Raw genomic sequence first — 15,595 nt, 5'->3', positions numbered from 1 at the left:
ATTCTGAAATGACGAACAATGAAAGCTTATATATCTAACCCATCACTCTAGGAAAGGATGAATTCCCCATTTATTCATGTGCGGCATTTATAATACATCATTCTGCCGGAATTGCTAGCCTGTTCCCCTATTTAACTAAGTTTTTATTAAGAACCACATCTTATAGAAAAGAAGATTAACTCACCATGAGGGCCAATGTTCGTATCTCCTGAATGAAAGAACAATTGTGTGTTAAACATTACCTGTACCTATATGTCTATCATAGATGTTAAAGTATGATAGGTAAGCTATGATTTAAATAATTTTAATTTTTTTTTTCAGACAATCAATCTGCCAGTTAATGCACAGGTGTCTTTCCACCTGTTGCTCCCAATACCTATTTCACAGGATTAGGGTTTACTTTGGAATGATATGAGAAGTGATATAATTAGCTAGTGCCATTCAGTCTATAACAATAGTCTAGACCCATATATTCAACGCTACCATCATTATTTATGTTTCTAGAAAAAGGAAGAGTAAAACAGAATAAATAATGTGATTTAATCATACGCTACAGCACAATTTATATGTAACCCCCCAATTATTCTGCATGTAAGCAAAGAGGAAAGAGGAATAGGACTATAAGAAAGAGGAAGAAGAGGAAGAAAGCATTAGAGGAAGAGAAAAGGACTGCAGAAAAGAGAACAAGCATTATTGGAAAGAGGGAGGGGACTTTAGCAAAGAGAAGACAAAGGAAAGAGAAGAAGATAAAGGAAATAGAAGAAGAGGACAACCAGTAGCAAGATGGATGGATTCAGTTCCTTTGGCAATGAATATACCATTGGGAGACCTCAAACAACAGGTAAGTTATGATCACAGAGAAAATCTACATGATTGCTAGGAGTCTAAAATGACTTGATGGCATATAATCAATCAATCAATAGCAAATTGCAATAATTAATGAAAAGGTTCACAGAAGCATTGACATGATAATCTGGTGTCTATAGTATATCTGCTATTTCCTTACCTGTAAAGCTTCATTGATATTGCCATTGTAGTCTACCATTTCACTCTTCCCCGGTTCACCCTTGGGGCCCTAAAATAAGGTATATATGGTGAGGAACAGGTGTTCGGGATTAATACTACTGTATTAGTAAAGTATGTGTGTCCATGGAAATCTATTCGGTGAGGAAATTGTCACTCTTGTCACGCACAAAGCAGCTGGCTTTATAAATCCTGCTTGGCTAAAGTGCACTGGGTTGGATTTTAGGGACTGTGATACATGAATTCAGCACACATAATACAGAAATGGCAGTTTAGTCCCTGGAAATATTTAGAAGAATTTAATATTTTTTGTTTATATAGAGCAGAGGTGAGAAGCAATGGCCCCTATATGACTCTTGGACTTCAACTCTCAGAATTCCTGAGCTAGCTATGCTAGTTCAGGAATTATGGGAGTTGAAGTCCACAAGTCATAAAAGGGCCATCATTCCCCAACCCTGATATATAGTTTATCAAGCTGCCCTTGCATACATTTTTGTCAATCTAATGACAAAACGTATGTATTTATTTAAAATAATATATACTGGGAACAAGTTCATTTGAAGGACGTTTTTCAAAGGAGTTTTCAATCCAATAAAGAAGACCACTCGGTATGTGTCTTATTGCTCCCACCTTTTCAATGTCTATGGAGAAATATTTGATTAATTCAGCATGTAATGGAATTGTCAATAGATGGTATAAAAATAAAAGAGTTTAAGATATGCTGATGATATTGTATTCTGGCAGACAAAGAAGAGAACCGGAAACTTCTAACTGAGGAAACAAAAACAAGCAGAAAATAAGAAGAATGTTTTAATACAAAAAAAGTAAAATGACGGTAACCTCAAGGTGAAAAGATTTCCCCAGAATTACAAAATGTTCAGTGATGCCCCTTTTCAGCAAGACAAGAATCGTGTCCATTTTGCATCCAATAGCTGGCAAAATGGAGCCTGCAGGAACTGACTTCTGCTTGCTGGAGGCCATTTTTATACTTATTTTATACTTGTATTATTGATATATAAATTTATATACGGTAATAATTGAATTACTATAATGTGATCTGATTTTAACCACATATTGTCATAGGTCTTTGGAAATTACGTTGCTTTAAAACAGGGGTGTCCAACCTTGACAACTTTAAGACTTGTGGACTTCAACTCCCAGAATTCCTCAGCCAGCTAAGCTGGCTGAGGAATTCTGGGAGTTGAAGTCCACAAGTCTTAAAGTTGCCAAGGTTGGACACCCCTGCTTTAAAATATAATGCATTCATACATAATCATGAGGGAGCAGACTGATTGAATGATGTTCCTTCTATTTTCCACTTGGGGAACAATTGGAAAGCATTGATTGGATTACAGGACTCTCTACATGCTGTGTTCTGAGCTTGGAATTAGGGAAGATGACTGTGGGCCAGTTTATAAATGTGCTCTTGAGGGATTTTGGGATGGAAACACCTGTTCCATGGAACTGCCTTAAGTCTCTCTCCACATTAATATATCATCATGTAAGTCTGCATGAACATGAAGTACATGTTACTGTAGATCTTTCATGTGTGTTGTGTGTTTCATATTAACTGGTCAACTCATTGATTCATTTACTACAAGGGGATGGCATTTATTCTCCTGAGCAGCTCCTTGGTTGAAGATATTCACTCACAATTGTTCTGCTCCACTTCTCCGGATCGAGTGTCTACACACTTGGAAGACACTTCCTCTGAGGGTTTCTAGGACAATTCACCGCAGCCAACTCACTACATCCAACTCACCACGGGACAACTTACCATGGTCACCTTGCCACAGGCCCGCTCACTGAGAGACAAGAGTTACGCTAATACCATATCAAAAAAATAGTGGAATAGAATTGTTAAAGAAAGGATGCCAGAGGAGGGACAAAATGAAAAGTGAATGACTAAATTTGTAAATATTTTTAAAATTATTTTAAATAATTAAACAGAATTGTTGCATTGTCCTGCGGCGAGTTGGCGATGGCGAGTTCAGAGGTGGTATTCAGCAGGTTCTGACCAGTTCTGGAGAACTGGTAGCGGAAAGTTTGAGTAGGTCGGAGAACCGGCACATACCACCTCTGACTGGAGATTTTACAGTATCCTTCCCCTGCCACGCCCACCAAGCCTCACCCACAGAACTGGTAGTAAAAAAAAATTTGAATCCCACCACTGGGTGAGTTGGCTATGATGAGTTGGCCTGTGGCAAGTTGTCCGTGACAAGTTGGCCATGACAAGTTGACTGCAGAAAGTTGGCCATGACAAGTTGTCCCATTCTGCCCATTAAGAAGTGAAGCAAGCAGAATAAAAGAAGTAGGAAATTTTATACCTTGAAGAAACTAAAGAGTAGTTTTTTTATTTGTTTGGCAACTAAATATTTGATGACAATCTCTTTCTCTCTTGCTTTCTCTCTCTCTCAATAGAAAATCTACCCAATGCACTACATAAACTATATATCCACTATATATGCCTATGTAGTCATTTCTAGCACCCTTCTGAACATTTTTTCCACTACATTCATCACCTTTGGTCCTGGAGGCCCTGGCAGTCCTGGGGTTCCTGGTTCTCCTTTACCACCTCCAAGTGCATTGCTAGAATCTCCTTTTTCGCCCTTAAGATAATTGAACAAAGCGAGCAATGAGTAATATTAATGAACCTTATTTTCCTTATTTGAAGGCAATTTGTTGCCTGCAGATATGATGGAATTGCAACTCAGGGAACTCCCGAAGTCTCAACACATTTGGAGAATGGAGGTAGTCCTCGACTTATGACCACAATTGAGCCCAATGTTTCTGTTGCTAAGTAAGACAGCTGTTAAGCGAGCTTCGCCACATTGTACGATCTTTCTTGCCATAGCCATTAAGCCAATCGCTTGCAGTTGTTAAGAGAATCTGGCTTCCCTCATTGACTTTACTTGTCAGAAGGTTGCAAAGGGTGATAGTCAACTGTTTGGACATATTTGCTGGAACTCTGACAGTGATCACATGCAACCTTGCAACACTGCAACCGTCACAACAGCATGCCAGTTGCCAAGCGTCCCAATTTTGATCATGTGACCATGGGGATGCTGCAACAGTCATGGGTGCAAAAAAGATTGCAAGTTACTTTTTTTTGTTCCGTTATAATTTTGAATGATCACTAAACAAATGGTTGTAAGTTGAGGACTACCTGAATCAAGTTGTTAGCAACTTGGGAAAGGTGACCTTACGTAGTTGATCAGTAAAACGTCAAAGACATTCAAGGCAGGCTCAGTTGCTTGAGTGCCTGTCCTTTGATTAATCAAAACAATACAATGGTATTCAGCTTTGTTCGGGTATTTTCCCACATCATTATAGTTGTGCTTTTAAAGTTGTAGCGACATTTCAGCAGAATCTCATCTGCCATCATCAGACTTCTGTATTGTGTTCAAACACAATACAGACGAACACAATACAGAAGCCTGATGATGGCAGATGAGATTCTGCCGAAACGTTGCTACAACTTTAAAAGCACAACTATAATGATGTGGGAAAATACCCGAATGAAACTGAATACCATACATGTAAGTACCCATGAAAACTTAAGAAAACAAATATATATTTTTATATATGTGATGCCCAGCAATTAATATTTTGGCTTTCAATAAAATAAAATATGCCACTCTCCTTATTCCCCACTTAGATAACAAAACAGACCTTTTGCCCCATGGTTCCAGAAGGTCCTGGATCACCAGTTGTCCCTTTCTCACCCTGTTGAAGAAAAACCAGTAAGAACAGACACCAGATGCTATGATTTATTTGATCTTGTAATGGGGATTGGAAAAAGAGCATAATATAACATCCTCTTCATAGTTTATTTTTTCCTCTTAAAAGCTTTAATCAGGAAGAAAATCCAGATTTTCAAAATAAATCCAACCTGGATTTCTCAGCAAAACTGGAATAGAATAGAAATAGAATAGAAATAGAAATAGAATAGAATAGAATAGAATAGAATAGAATAGAATAGAATAGAATAGAATAGAATAGAATAGAATAGAATAGAATTCCTTATTGGCCAAGTGTGACTGGACACACAAGGAATTTGTCTTGGTGCAAATGCTCTCGGTGTACATAAATGAAAAGATACATTCATCAAGAGTCAAGAATCATCAGGTACAACACTTAATAATAGTCATAGGGTACAATAAGCAATCAAATCATACTAGGAAACAGTTTGTTAGGATACAAGCAACAAAGTTACAGTCATACAGTCATAAGTGGGAGGGGGTGGGTGAAAAGGAGTGATGAGAAGATTAATAGTAATAGTAGTGCAGATTTTGTAAATAGTTGGACAGTGTTGAGGGAATTACTTGTTTAGCAGAGTGATGGTGTTAGGGAAAAACTAGTATCTTTTTTTCCTGGAGAGCTTGGGCATCTATGATGGGAGGGGAGAAAGTTGATATCCCATTCAACATGATGTCATTGCACAAATAATGCGAATTACATACAGGTAGTCCTCAACTTACAACCATTTGCTTAAGTGAGTGTTTGAAGTTATGAAAGCACTAACTAAAGTGACTTACAACTGGTCATCACACTTACGAAGGTTGGAGCATTCTGACAGTCACGTGATCAAAATGTGGGTGTTTGCATTAGGATTACATTTAGCCTGAGCCCTGAAAATTTGGGGACCTTTTGATAAGTAGATCCTAGATATAGGAAATGCTGACCTCCTGTTTCCATTGGGGTTATATTACTTTAGAAGGAACAGATTTGGACTCCAAATTTTGGAGCATAGAGGTTCTCCAATTGCCATCATTGTTATTAAAGGCCTAATACCAACCTTGGCCTTTCCCGGACAGGGACAAGCTAGCTTCAATTTAAACTGTTGTAATGCATATATTTGCATAATGATTAAAATAACTTTAAGTCCCACTATAAGTGGCATGAATGTTTGGGATTATTTTAAAATCATTCATGGTTGGAATTCCTCCAGAAGAGCACAGGATCTTTAGAATGTTTGAGAGGCACCACATATTGCATCGTTAGACCAACTTTTTACCCAAGTTACCCTTGGGTGAATGTTAGTAGCTTTTCCCCCCTCCCAAGCACTTTTAATGTATTATACATACTTTCTATGAATTAGTGTAATGTACCAGTTCATTATCATTCATTAATAATGTTGAAGAAAAGTACATTAACTTATCTTCATAACATATTAGATTAACACTGGAGGGAAGTGACTAATAAGTCTCAGTAGACACTAAAATCAAGGCACTGCTATTATCTGACAAAAATAATTGTGCTCGTATGAAAGTCTCATCCCTGCCTTAGGTCTAACTACCTAGACTATAATTTAATTTCTGGGCTGCAGAGGGGAAGGGCTTAGGCATTTAGTTTTTCACTGCATGGAGAGGATTTTATTTGGCCACAAAGGGCAATTATCTGTTTCTAGGAATTCCTGAAGATTTTGAAACACATGCTTGTAAAATATGTTATCATATTTAATTGGAAATGACTTTTTCTTAAAAAAAAATGTGCATAAATAAAACATTTGAAATCTTAAAGAGAGTAACGAATCTTAGTGTTTGTACGCCAGCCCAGAATGAATCGATCTAGCACATATTCTTGTGGAAAGATCTTATAATGTTTCCTTCCCAGAATAAAAGAACACAGGACATAGAAAGATATAAATCCATGCAAAAACCATGCTACATCATAACACTGCTATGAAGCTTTCAGCATGCCGAGACATTTATTTCTTACTTTCAATTAAAAACGAAATTGATCAAAAATAAAATTAGTTTTGGTGGCCTTGACTTTTCAGTTACATTTCAGCCACGTAAGCAGTGGAAAAAATGTCTTTCCAACTTTCTCACTACCTGATTCTGTTGTCACCTGCTCAAACCCCCACCCCTTTACCCTCAAACTAACCTCTATTGACCTCACCCCATTCCTAAGAGGTCTGTAAGGGGCGTGCATAAGCGCACAATCGTGCCTGCCGTCCCTGTCCTATTGTCCCCAATTATTAGTTCCAATTTCTTGTATTTAAGCTTGTGTTTATTCTTATTTCTATTATATTGTAAGCGTTTGAAAAAATAAATAAATAAAATAAATAAACTTGGAAAATTTAGCTCACAGCACTCGGATCAGAATCGTGGGTTGTTGAGAAGGACAATGCAGACAAACAAAATCCAAGCTTTGTATCTTTTCCTACCCTGTACCCCCTTTTTCCAGGCAAACCTGGGGGGCCCATCTTCCCAGAAATTCCATGTTCTCCCTTTTTTATTTTTTCGTAAGGGAAAAAAAAGGCATAATAATGTAGGTATTATGTAGGAATAATGAAAAGTAGTGCAATATATCCAAAAGCCAAATATAGAACACCCCTCCCCCCAGCAATTCTCTCAGCAATTTTCACAAGGGATAAATTTAGATTCATTTTGTATCAAACAATATATTTCTTTTCTCCATTTCCCTTAAGATTGATTTCTCTTATATATGACGGGTATATATATGTATGCAGTATGTTTTTCTACCCAACACTCTACCTAAGCATCATACTGATATAAATAATAAGAGCACCAACATGAAAATATGATTTTAAAAAAAGTAGTGATAAGCATAGTAACCACAATAATATTTGGATAATGCTAAAATACAATAATAGAATATTTAGAATGTTAGATAACAAGGAATATATAAAAAATATCTTTTCTTTTCTTTTTTTTTGGTATTTGACATCATATCTATAAAGTGTTTTTAGGATAGATTTGGTATGACTATATGATTTGTTATAGAATAAACTACCTAAATTATAGTTATCTCTCATAAAGTATGAATAAATAAAATTATAGTCAAATGATTTTCTAATAGTGATACTAGGATATATAAGTTTTGATTGATAATACGAGTTATTATGTAACGTAACTGTACTTGAGACTACGAAATGAATGCACAAGGCTGATAGACCAACCGACACACTGCTTGTATATATGTATGGAAGAGAGCTGATGTTTTTATGTTCTGTCTGCTTTGTTTGTTTTTAAAAAAACCAATAAAATTGTTTTCAAAAATAATAATAATAATATTTGGATAATGCTTTGAAGCAGTCAGAGCAATTCATATATATTATCTTTGTAAACGGACTACGGTTAGTATTTTTCTAAGGTAGACTGGAAAGGAAGAGAAGAGCTAAGAGATGGTGGTTTGGCTAAGATTGTAAGACAAATGAATGATGGATTTCTTGATTCAAACATGAGGCGCCACACCACAATAGCTCTTATTCCTCTAAGGAAGATCCCACGATAAGTTAATTAGGTTTCTTAGGACTAAAGATTCCAACAAGGAACAACCCTGCATGAGTAATGAACAAGGGGGTAGTAAGTATAATTTGGAGATAACTCTCTCCTTTTTGTCCCTCTAGAGCAGTGGTCTCCAAACAGTGATTTTAAGACTTGTGGACTTCAACTCCCAAAATTCCCCAGCCGGCATGGCTGACTGAATTCTGGGAGTTAAGTCTACAAGTCTTAAAGTCGCCAAGTTTGGAGACCTCTGCTACACAGCAAACAAGAAGAAGCCTACTATCCCAGTTGATATCTAACATATTTGATATCCAACATATTTTTAATTGGTTATTCACATACTGGTTATTATAATACCAGATCCACTGAAGAGATTAAAATAAAATATAGCTGAACAAATTTAGAACAGATTAATTTTTTAAAAGTGTGTTACCTTTGCTCCTGGTTTCCCGGGTTCACCCTGCATTAGGAAAAAAAAAAAGGAAAAATATACTGAGAAAATGAGGTAGCTCTTTCCCCGTGTAATGGACTTTTTGTGTCAAAAACTTTGTGTCCATGACCATTTCAGATTTCTTTCAAATTCTATTTATATCTGTTTAAAGTCCACTAAATCTCACACAGAAAATTCACTAATGTCAAATTTTATTCAGCTATAACTGGATCAACAACTTTTTAGAAAATAAAATGAAATCTGGAAGAATAGGAAAGTTGATAGTTGAGTTTGGATTAATATTTAAATTTGTGTGTGGAAGTCGTGAGGAATACATGGGGCACCCAAAGTTATTATTCCTTTGTAATTCCTTGAAAAAACATATCAAGACATATCTAATGAGTAAGATATAGAGAAAACCAGAACATTGGCATTTCCCTTTCTATTTTCTCATATAAAAGTGCTACAGCATTTTAAAACAAACATATATAGGTGCTCATCTACCAGAAAAAATTCTTGGGGATTATCCTGACAAGAAAATTGCCAAACCCAGTTCTAACTAGGATTCTTATGGTATAGGAAGTCTAAGCTTCATCAATATCTAAAAAGGGGTGCCCAACCTTGGCAACTTTAAGACCTGTGGACTTCAACTCCCAGAATTCCCTAGTCAGCATAGGTGATTGGAGAATTCTGGGAGTTGAACTGCAAAGTATTAAAATTGCCATGGTTGGAGCATCCTGAGCTAAAGCATGTGTTAAAATATCTAGTTCTTCCTTTTATATCATACTATCTATCATAATGGTTATTTTTACAATTTTACAATTTTTAAAAATTTTACAAATTTACAATTTTACTACTTAATAGTATATCTATCCAGGGGTGGGCTCGGGTGGGATTCTACCAGTTCGCACCTATTCGCTAGAACCGGTTGTTAACATTCTAAGCAGTTTGGAGAACTGGTTCTTAGACGAAATTACTGGCCTAATCCTGTAAGGAAGGCAGGAAGGAAACATTCTGGTGTTGCTTACAGAAACTGCCTCTCCATTAACCCTTATTACATTCTTGGCAGGACTAGACTTCCAGTCTCTGGAACTTCTCTGGAGTTTTTTTTCCCCTTCTTTGCTGGTACTTTGGTTGTGTGGTGTGACCATTCAAACTTACAATGGCACTGAAAAAAGTGACTTATAACCATTTTTCACACTTATGACTGTTGCAGCATCCCCACAGTCATGAGAGGCTAGGGGAGGAGATCCGTGCCTTGATGTGAGTGATATATTGAATTGGCCATGCCCAGCCAATAACATGACCACCAAGCCATGTCCACCCAGTTACATGACCACCAAGCCACGCCCACCAACTAAGCCATGCCTACAGAACCGGTTGTTAAAAAAATTGAATCCCACCTCTCGGTGGGCTGCAGGGTTTTGGTAGAAGCTAGCTAAGATTCTGTACAGTTCAGAGAACTCCCAAATCCCACTCCTGGCTGGCTCCATCCCTCTCAGGAGTCCCCACACAGCCTGTTTTGAATGCAGATAAGTGCAGGGCACGTGGGGAAGCTCAGGGAGGGTGAAAAGCAGGCCAGAAATGGGAAGGCCAGAAATGGGTCTGTTTCTGGCTTCCAGAGAGCCTCCGGAGTCCTGGGAGACCATTTTTGCCCTCTCAGGGGCTCAAGGAAAGCCTCCGGAGTCCGGGGAAGGCAAAAATACCCTCCACCACTACTGTGGTTCAGGAGGCCGACCAGGCCCCGCCCACCATGACTACACCCACCCAGCAACTGGGCAGAGAACCCTTGCTAAAATTTTTGAAGCCCACCCTGTCTATCTAATACAATCAGAGAAATAAATGGGGGACGGGGAAGCTCCCCAAAGTCATGACGGTGGCCACAGCCATGCTGGATGTAATGCTGCACATAAAGTTGGATGAGCCTGATAAAAATGATACATCATGTGTATCAGGGCCAGAAGACAACTCTGAATATTTAGATTATAATATTTCAATCTATTTGAAAGGTGCTTACAAAGGACATGGCAAGGAAATGAATCCTATATGAGCAGACTCTTAGGTATATTTCTCAACATGAGGAGCAATGTTAAAACAGCTGACATTATTTTGTTCATCTCTGGGGTAAACCTTCTTCTGCCCGCTTCAGGCAGTCCCAATTGACTGCATCTCCCAGTGGGGAACAGCCCCATAGAAGAAAGTACAAAATAGGAAATCAGCTTCATGAATTTTAAAAATGATACCAAGTAGTAAGCAAAAACAACTAAGAAAATCATATAGATGAGGCAAAATGAGGGCATACCCAGCTGCAAAATTCTTTATGGCTATATTGTTGAAAGAGCTGCATATTCTGCGAATTAGTAACGTGTTTAGTATCTGTTAGGCCAGTGATCTTCAAACTTGAAAATGTTAAGATTTGTGGACTTCAACTCCCAGAATTCCCTAGCATGCTGAGTGGGGAATTCTGGGAATTGAAGTCCGCAAGTCTTAAAGTTGCCAAGTTTGAAAAAACCCTGTCTCAGTAAGAATAACAAGAGTCGGCATAAGGAAAGAAATAGGAATAGGTAGGACGGTTTGTGGTTAGAACTGGGATAATAGGTTTGGAGGCTTTCATGCAAAAGATGAACAACAAAGGTATGGCTTCTGGAGGAGCCCAGTCAGAAGATCATTGAGAGGAGAGCTTGCAAACCAGAAGAGGAATGAAACAGGCAGATAGAGACAGAAGAACAGGGGAGAAGGATCATACCTCTCAACTTTCTGAAACAGAAATCAGGGACAAAGCTAAAAAACACAAGGACAGAAGATGGAAATCAGGAATTCTATGTCATAAACAGATGGAAGAAATAGTAAGAAACGAATCAGAGGTGAGTAAGGGTTAGTACCTATGGGCTAGAAGGATGAGGAGGATGCTAGGCAGAGAAACAAATTTTGGATGATAGATTTAATTGAAGAAATGGCATGTCAGCCCTTGTCAAATAGATATATTTGATTTTTTTAAAAAAAATATTAAATGTTTTAGAAAATGTGCGTTCTTGAGTGCCCGATGTACAGATGGTTAAACCTAAGCCAAACATCGATTTAAACTGAAGCGCAAGCTTCAGTGCAACTCTTATCCCCGAAAAAGTAATAAAATATTAGAACTTGCATCAAATGTAGTTCATTTCTACAATGTAATATATGACGGCCAAACAAATCCCTGACTTGTTTTGTGGTCACATTAATGAATTACATAGAAATTTCAGTGCATATCTGAGAATATGCCAATTTCCTTGTTCTTATTTCTACAATGGAGATGCAGGAATGAACATGCCATTTGTTCAACATTTCTTCTTTGTTCTTTCTCTGCTAAACTGAACTTTATGATGTGCAATGATTTGGATCCGATTCCATAAAAGAACTGCAGGGGATTTTAGTGTGACAGATGTAGCACTTAACTATGTTAGCATAAGGTTGCCAACCTTGGCAATTTTAAGATTGGGGACTTCAGCTTTCAGAGTTCTCCATCCTGGCTAGGGAATTCTGGGAGTTGAAGTCCACAAATCTTAAAGTTGCCAAGGTTGGGCAGCTCTGAGGTGCCATTTTGTTCCGCTCTCTGCTCTAACAACATTGGCCTTGGGAGAAGACCTAGCTGCTTTAAAGAGTCACAGAGTGGTGCAACTCTTTCTATGCAACCTATATATCTATATATGTGTAAAAGAAACATATACACGCCCCAGGTTGGAGTCATATGCAAAACATAGGAGAACAATTGAAAGGTATGGGTTAGAGTAAATCAGACTCCATTCCTTGCAGAATACCTGAACTCCTTGTTTTCCTGGCAGCCCTGGCATTCCCCTCTCCCCCTGGAAGAGGAAAACAAAATAAAGAAGATAAAGAGCGAGGAAGAATGTGGAGAGAAAAATGTAAAGTTCTCAGAGTTAATTAGTGATCATTAGAAGAAAAGTACTGCATGAGATTCTAAGAAGCGTTGAAAGTCATTGTAATGGCAAATAGCTCACAGAATGGCTGTCCTTTTGCATGGTGCTCAGTTGGCTGAAATTAGCCCCCTCCAACATTAACTGCCGTTTGCAAAGGACAAACCTTATTTTATTTTATTTTCAAAGTACCTACATTGCTTTGGGGGCTACTGAAACCAGCATTCCACATTACATGCAAGATAAAGTATATCTTTAGAATAATATCATTATATGCAGAGCAAACAGAATGTTACTGAAATGGCACTTTGCTAGGGAAATTAGTCATAACCCAGGGAGTATCTTAAAGTTGCCAAGTTTGAAACAACACAAGAACAATTGAGAGAACAGAGAAAAATATGTAGTACTTTAATTATAATTGCTCTGGACCATAGCAAGATTACTTTAAATTCAGCATTTCCTGGCTCACCTTTTCTTCACAGCTTTATGAAGGAAATTGACTCGGTTGTGTTATGGGTATGCAAACACCTTAACCTATGGAAACTGGTGTGCAATGATTTAAAATCGATGGAAGTCATAACACCTAATATTTTTCATTGTTAGGGTGGAATTTGGCCACATGTATGAAATTGGAAATGACAGAAATTATATCCCAGTGCCAATTCCCTTCTCTACTGCACAGTATCATTTACTGCTAGCACAGTATATTTCAACCCTGGAAGCTTGAAGATATGTGGGTTTCAACTCCCAGCTGGGGAATTCTGGGAGTTGAAGTCCATACATCTTCAAGCTGCCATGGTTGAGATACACTGTTGTAGATTATGTCACGGTATATTTTCCCATTCTGGACTGCTATCAACGGAAATTACACAGCATACACAACAACGGAGGGCAGAGAGAGAGGGAGGGAGGGAGAGGAAGAGAAGGAGGGAGGGAGAGAGAGAGAGAGAGAGAGAGAGATGATATTTTAATTCAGAATTATGGTTTGTATTACACTCCTTCCTATAGTGCATAATATTTAGCCTTTTCATTAGGATAGTATAAATCAGTGTGTTTCTGTGGATGAGAATAGATAGACTGACATTCACTGTGATATTTATCGGTATAAGTCACCTGAGTAAAAAATATTGTGCACTTTTCTTGGATCAAATGCATTTCTGTGCATCTGGGAGGAGGGCTTGGCAGAGCCTAAGGGTGGGGTGAAAAGAGGGATCCGCCTAGAATCCCTACGTAGACACAGACAAGCTAAGTCTAACCCTGCTTGAATTCTATAGACCCATATCTAACCCCAAGCAGCTGCTCATCCTTAGTTAAGAATATTCCTGTGCATAAGGATGAGTAGCAATAAATCAGTTTAATTCACATGTGGACCTGGACTTTTGGACCTGATATTACTTTTAGGTGGATCTAAAATTTCTTGTACAAAGCAGGCCTAAGGTAATAAATTTGCATCTGACTGGATTAGTTATTAACTTTCATATTAATTACGTGTTTGGAATGTCAGGAAATTAATATCCAATTTAATACCTACCAAATGAACCCTGTGAACAAAGTGAAACTGAGATAAACTCAAATCTTAGAGTGGGTTCTTTTATCCTTGCCCAGTATCTGTTTTATGGCCTTATGTGCCGAGAAGTATCTATAATTCTTTCCAGTACAATGGTAGAAAAAAAATCATGAAATATGAATTGCAAGATATGAACTGTTCTTGAGCTGCAAGCAGACTTTAACTCTTTCATATGAGATGAATATTCACTATTCCCAGCTCCCCCCTTTTTTTTAATAACGGAGAAGCAAGTGTTTGTTGTATTTTCTGAATTAATCTACATTTGACCCCAAATAAGAAACCAATTTCCACTAATAAGAAAGGGAGGGCGCAAATGGGCCTTCAACTCCTTCAATGGGATACAACTGAGTGAATCTCGCATTCTCTGGTTCATAGCCCTTTCTTTCTTCTATTGGCAACCTGGCCCTCCTTGTCCAATGGTTTTGAAACCTGCAAGCTGGCTAGGGAATTCTGGGAGTTGAAGTCCACACATCTTCAAGTTGTCAAGGTTGAAAAACACTGTGTCAGTCCTTTCCGGGGGCGGGATTCTACCGGTTTGGACCGGTTCTATAGAACTGGTTTTTATGATTCCGCGCAGTTTAGAGAATTGGCAAATCGTGCTGCTGACTGGCCCCACCCCCTCTCTGCCTGCCCCTCCCCTCCCGGCCCAGTCAGTCCTTATAGCGCATGCGCAACATAGCGTGCATGCCCGACATCGCTGACTGCATTCTTCCCCACCCTGTCACTCTTTAAGGTATTTCTTTTATTCCCCCTCCCAACGATCAGCTGATCCTACAATCCTATGATCAGCTGTGCCGGGATTCCCCTCGCTTACTTACCGCTTCACCCAGAAGGGTCCACTGAGGCCCAGAAGGCCCTAAAACAGAGCATAGTGTGGTGCTGCATGCTCCCCCATGCTCCATTTTTTTCCTTCCTGGGCCCCAGGGAAGCCTTCTGGGAGCAAAAACGCCCCCCCAGGAGGCTTCCCTGAGGGCCAGAAGGCCCAAAAAACTGGGGGGGGGGGGCGAGCTGTCAAAAAATGAAGAAGCCACACCCACCCAGTCACATGGCCATGCCCACCTAGCCACAGAACCAGATGTTACAAAATTCGAATCCCACCCCTGGTCCTTTCCCTAGCCTAAAAATCCAAGAGATGTATTCCTAATATACGTCTGGCTTTTGGGCGAGGCTGCTATTCCGCATTTCAACTGCGGGGATAATAATAGATTGCTTATATATTTACAGCCATATTTGAGATTAAAATGAAAAAAAAAACCCTCACATCTGGACCTTGCCACTCAGCAGTAATGAAAGAACTAACCCCCCCCCCTGTCAAAATCCCAGTCCGTGGGCTGGATGTGTCACTCATTGCCCAGGCTCACGACTGGTTTAGTGAAGGGGAAAAAAAATTCTGATATGTCACGTG

At 38.7% G+C, this 15,595-nt stretch overlaps 1 protein-coding gene across 1 annotated transcript in view; it reads right to left on the bottom strand.

The window, feature by feature from the left end:
• COL13A1 (collagen type XIII alpha 1 chain) overlaps positions 1-15,595 on the bottom strand; it is a 128,208-nt gene that overhangs the window by 52,646 nt on the left and 59,967 nt on the right. The window contains exons 18-24 of the mRNA XM_087932127.1: positions 12,507-12,551; positions 8,713-8,739; positions 7,196-7,258; positions 4,696-4,749; positions 3,546-3,632; positions 1,007-1,075; positions 185-208 (exon numbers count right to left, since the gene is read on the bottom strand). Coding sequence (XP_087788253.1) covers positions 185-208; positions 1,007-1,075; positions 3,546-3,632; positions 4,696-4,749; positions 7,196-7,258; positions 8,713-8,739; positions 12,507-12,551 — 369 coding nt within the window. The remainder of the gene's footprint in view (positions 1-184; positions 209-1,006; positions 1,076-3,545; positions 3,633-4,695; positions 4,750-7,195; positions 7,259-8,712; positions 8,740-12,506; positions 12,552-15,595) is intronic.

The sequence above is a fragment of the Pseudonaja textilis genome, chromosome 4 (assembly GCF_049901715.1).
Source record: "Pseudonaja textilis isolate UNSWEBS1 chromosome 4, rPseTex1.2, whole genome shotgun sequence".
In the NCBI taxonomy this organism is placed as follows: domain Eukaryota; kingdom Metazoa; phylum Chordata; class Lepidosauria; order Squamata; family Elapidae; genus Pseudonaja; species Pseudonaja textilis.
Note: the sequence above shows the minus strand (reverse complement) of the source record. Positions and strands in the feature narration are given on the sequence as shown.